Consider the following 5,144-nt stretch of genomic DNA (forward strand, 5'->3'; position numbering starts at 1 on the left):
ACCAAGGACTAAATACCAAAAATGCTGAAAAGCTATAACGAAAAAAATAATAATAATAACAAGGGATAGTATAACTAAGAAAACAAAAAGGATATAAATCGTGACAAACACAGAATATCATAAAATAAAGCATAACTGGAACCCCAAAAAGGATCTTAAACAGAACTTAAAAGTCCAGAAAGGCCAAAATCATGGCAGTATCATTTTTTTCCTTCTTTGTTCTTTGGGTCTTTTATCTTCTTTTACTTTTTTTTTATGTGTGTGATTGTAATATGTCACATTAGCACCACTTAAGATTTGCAAATTCTGACTTATTTCCACTTCACTTACTGGAGGCTCTTCCCATTATTAGATGCCCAGTTTTGCACCTTTCTCCTGTGGAGTGCCTTGAATTTCATTTCTCTGCCCTCTTCTTTCCTTGTATATTCTGCCTTTAGGGTCATTTTTGAATAGACACAAATAGGGCATGTCTGCACACTCAAAGTAAAACAGTGATTATACTTGGCCACAAAGTTTTCACTATGTCTTAAATACCATAAACTGATCCACCAGCATTCGCAGACATCAGTAACGTATCAGTGCATCCAGTAAAGCTGCAAGATAATGATGATTTACCCAAAATGGAACAAACTTCCTCCTTCCTCAGATCTGCTGATATATTCACAAAGCCAGCTGAACCACATTAAACCTTGGCTAATTCCCGTCATTACAGGTGTCTTATAAAGTTGAGCTGCGTCTGGAGCTGCACAACAACTAACAGAAGAGAACATGAAAGCTGTTGCAGTCGTCTTGGTTTTGGTGAACTACTTCACCAGCTGTCATGGTTAGTTTATTTCATGTTTTCCGATAACATTTTGACCTATGCTTGTTTTATCCCTATATGCAATTTTTGGCTCTTTTCTACAGGTTTGACCTGCAAAGCCGCCCCCCAACAGTTGTCTGCAGCCCAGGTTGATGCTGGCCACGGGATAGTTGTGATGACTGACATTCTCTACAACAGTTTTTTCTTGACTGGATCAAGTTGGAGCAAACTGGGCTCTGTTCCTCTCAAGCATGTCTCAGTTGGACCTGCAGGAATCTGGGGAGTCAACAAAGATGACAAAGTCCATAAATTTTCTGGTGGGGATTTTTTCCCTGTTTTAGGTAAGTATTATGTTGCATAGTTAGGTTTTCTTTTAGTTGTTTTGTTCAGTTATTTAGCAATCACCCCTTTATATGTTCAGGTCTGGAATTGAAGCAGTTGGATGCTGGAGGACAAGGTCATGTAGTTGGGGTTACTGACACAGACAAGATCTACTGCCTTAATGCAGATAGAGCCTTCAGCATTCAGAAGGAGGGCATTTTGACCTGGGATCAGCTTCAAGGGAGGCTGAGGTATTTCAGTTGTGGTCCAAATGGATGCTGGGGAGTGAACTCAATACAACATATCTATTTCACGGTAGCAGGGTTTGTTTTTACTATTTGCCATCCTGTTATAATGTTCACCCATCAGATTTTCACCATATTTGTTTTGTTTTGTAGAAAGTCTTACCAAACACATGTGAAATAAGTGGCTTTATAAGAATTAATGGATTAGGAGTCAAGATAGAAGTTGGGACTGATGGACGTGTCTTCATTTTAAATCAATCAGGACAGCTCTATGAAAGGTACGTTTTTCATTGGTTTGTATTACAAATGTGCACAGCACAGAGATTATGCCTTGGTTACTGGTTACATGGTTAATAATCGCCTTTCCTTTACAGAGCTGGGATCTCTGACAAAGTTCCACAGGGCACAGAATGGAAAGAAATTGCATTTCAGGAGCCCTTAAAGCATGCAAGCTATGACCTGGGACATCTTTGGCTTGTGACCAAGTGTGGTGTGATACTAGAGTGCACTGACTAACCAACTGGGAGTCTCTATGTTAATCCTTTTTTTCATATAACTGTTTTGGGGATATTCCTATGTGTGTTTTGTCATTAAAATATTAATAGAGCCTAGGTCTCCAGTTTAACCACATTAGGAGATAAATCAAAATGGAGATGTAAATCACTGTAATATTGCTATATGGGTATAAATGATTTTTTGTCCTTTTGGTGTTCAGATTTTTACATGTTAAATATCAAAACATTATTTCAAGGAAAAAATAAAAATTCCATATATCAACTGAAGTTGTTTTGTTATCTGTGGTTGAAAGATATTGCTATGTTATGCTGGTTTTTGGAGATGAATGAAAACCAATATTGACAGGATTATCAGGATTAATAACTATAGCACTAGGTAGAGATCTCTTTAGATTCTTTACAGCTAAGATGCTTCCTCATTACAATCAGGCTGTAAGAGTTTTATCCACCTTTTCTGTGGATAAACCCAGCAACAGGTTTCTCTTAATCAAAAACCAGAAATATTTGCAAAGATCGAAGTTATGTTACTGCCCGTTATGGTATATGTACACAGGGGTATATGTGCATCCATAATATTCAAGGAAATCATACATTTTTTAAAGACATGAATTAGATGTAATATTACTGTAGGCTGCTCTGTGTGTAATTGGCTTCTCTAAATTCTCTTTAGGTGGAGCTGGAGATAGGGACCTCTTGTGACCCCGCCTGAAATAAGCGTGATGGAAAATGAATGAATTACTGTATAATTGGGTAGTTGTAATCGTTTTCATCTGGATCAAAACCTGCAGCACAATCTAATCAAAATTAAATTATTAGAGGCTGAATATTTCTAGCCTGACGTAGTCCGACTCAATTCTAGTCAGAATATGAGTCTGATACTGCTCCATAGAGCTGTGATTATGGGGCGTGTTTCGAACGAACCAGGAAAAAAAATGCCTCTGCACTCAATTGGACAGACGTACAACCAATAAGGGCAACGGAGTGCGTGACGTATGTTAAGCGAGGCATAGTTGTTGTCCATAAAAATCAAAGCGTGCAGTTTCACGCCTAGAATAAGAAGATGAGACTTGATCGCGTTTCTCTGTTCCTCTTTTAAAATTAATTTGCTGTCGATATCTTCTAGAACAGACCTAATAGCAGAATCTACTCACCTAAACTCTCCTGCGGCAGCCATTATTGTTGTCACCCAAGCGCGCATTGGTCACATGGTTGATTACGTTACTGTTGGTCATCTGTCCATCATCGTATAAAGCCCGCCCTGACAATTTGATTGGATCGCCTGACAGTGGGCGATAATACTCGCGCTACTATGGAGCAGAGCCAGACCGAACTTCCCGACCTCAAACTTTGTGGCCGGGACTAAGTTCGGAATGGCACCCAGGCTAGAATATTTCACCTTTTAGATGAAAACGATAAACATTAAAATCTTTTTTTTTTTGTGTACCTTGAACTACACATACCAATATATTTGTGAGGGATTTGCACAAACTAGCCAGAAAACCACTGAAATAAAAAAAAAAGTCGGAATTTATTCCAAAAAGAAGTGTTCAAAAAATGATAAACTGGGCCCAGCAACAGACAACAACAAAACAGAATACAATTCAGGTACTAACATACAGAACTCAGGCACAAACTGACCTAACAAACAAGACATGTGGGAAACTTATATAGTGGTCGATCAGACCACTGTTGACACACAAGGGGGACTGACTAACAAACTAACAAAAAAGAAAAAGAAAACTTAATTAAACAGATAAATACTGGCGAGACACTCAGTACTTTTTAATTTAACTTATTAACAAAATTACCCAAATTAAGAATATTTAAACAAATGATAAACAAATTTCCCTTCCCATTACAAAAGGTGTGACCTGCTGATTAGCCTGCAATGATCAATTGAGGAAAGCTGGAGTGTATTGCAGCCCTCCACCAGCAGATCCAAAGGAAACTGGCAACTCAAAGAAAAAGAAATTAATCGATTGCATCTTAACAACAACAACAACAAAAAAACTGACAAATAAAGTTAACTAAATGTGAGAACTGCAAAAAGCGAACTTAAAGTCAGGATAATGAAAATATATGCAATGTGCAACTCATTTTGAAAATGAAAAAATGTAAAAGTTACCTCTCAGCTTCAGAGTGTGACAGCAGGCTGTCACAATATCAAAGAAATCATTAACCGGAAATCTGATCGTTTAATGTTAAAAATGTTTGTGTTGGGCTTCAGTTGAAACCTGTGAGAAATTCACATAGTATTTTTGTGTGGACTCATTGTACAAACCAGAAATGCCCACAAGAGTGTGCTCTCCACAAGGTGAACATTTTGGTCCCCCTCCTGCATTGTCTTTAATATTGGATGGATACTTATTGGACTGGATTGACAAGGTGAACAGCGTAGTTGAGAGGAGACTAGATTTGAGAAAAACACAAACTACTGTTTTCCCTTCAATGAACCTTGCGAAAAAGATATCCTGTCTAATTTGCCACCTTTCATCAGCGATGATGTGTTGTGTGACAGGGGCAGATTTAGGAAATTTGGGGCCTTAGGCAAAGAAAGGCATGGGGCCCTCTGAATTGAGAAGAAAACACCACTCAAACCACTGCCACTTTGACCAGGAGTGCCATTCAGTTAATAATGGCCCTGAAAATATTCAAAAAGAGACTGTTCTGTTTTATGAAAATTCAGAGCCAGGGACATAAGCGGATACTGTGAATGGAGCTACAGTGGGTGCAACTGGGGAGGGAGCTACGGTGGCTGCTGCTGGAGAAGGAACTCAAGAAATGAACACTTTGGAAGCAGTTTCAACAGGAGAGTAAAAGCAGTCAAATTTTTCAGTGAGTTTGAGAATGTTATTTATTCTGTTGAAGGGAGTAAAGAGAGACAAACGACTACACAAGAGCGATTACGAGAAGAAATAGATGTTCATGACTTAGTACATAGTGAAGGAACTCTGATCAGAGATGATGAAAGTGTTTTTAAAGTACCATCACTAAAAGAAAATATAAATAATTTAAAGGGGTAAAAGCTAAAAAGACTCACTTAAAAGAAAGTGATTCAGAGGCTGTGTCTGATTCTGATAGCGATAGAGAATCTTCTGATTCCTCTATTCCTGATGACCAGAGTACTAATATTTACAGTCAAGAACAGATAAGAAGATTTTTGGAAGTGACTAAAGGAAAACAGGATGTGGTCACAGATGATTTTTTATTTTTTTTCCCAAGTAGAAAAGTGTTTGTTGTCTCAGCTAAATGGTTAATGAG

At 38.0% G+C, this 5,144-nt stretch overlaps 1 protein-coding gene across 1 annotated transcript; it reads left to right on the forward strand.

Annotated features, from left to right (window-relative positions):
- The first annotated feature begins 710 nt into the window (after positions 1-710).
- Positions 711-2,034, forward strand: LOC107087080 (fish-egg lectin-like). Its single transcript, XM_015378435.1, has 5 exons — positions 711-823; positions 907-1,143; positions 1,224-1,438; positions 1,522-1,646; positions 1,743-2,034. Exons 1-5 carry the CDS (start codon positions 769-771, stop codon positions 1,882-1,884), a joined length of 774 nt encoding a protein of 257 aa, XP_015233921.1. The 5' UTR covers positions 711-768; the 3' UTR covers positions 1,885-2,034.
- The last annotated feature ends 3,110 nt before the right edge of the window (positions 2,035-5,144 follow it).

The sequence above is a fragment of the Cyprinodon variegatus genome, unplaced genomic scaffold (genome assembly GCF_000732505.1).
Source record: "Cyprinodon variegatus isolate N-32 unplaced genomic scaffold, C_variegatus-1.0 Scaffold172, whole genome shotgun sequence".
Classification (NCBI taxonomy): Eukaryota; Metazoa; Chordata; class Actinopteri; order Cyprinodontiformes; family Cyprinodontidae; genus Cyprinodon; species Cyprinodon variegatus.

Excerpts from the sequence above, each read along its gene's own strand:
- LOC107087080 (XM_015378435.1), top strand. The coding sequence starts at position 769 with ATGAAAGCTGTTGCAGTCGTCTTGGTTTTGGTGAACTACTTCACCAGC. Across the intron at positions 824-906 it reads CTACTTCACCAGCTGTCATG|GTTTGACCTGCAAAGCCGCC; the intron begins GTTAGTTTATTT and ends TCTTTTCTACAG. Across the intron at positions 1,144-1,223 it reads GGATTTTTTCCCTGTTTTAG|GTCTGGAATTGAAGCAGTTG; the intron begins GTAAGTATTATG and ends TTATATGTTCAG.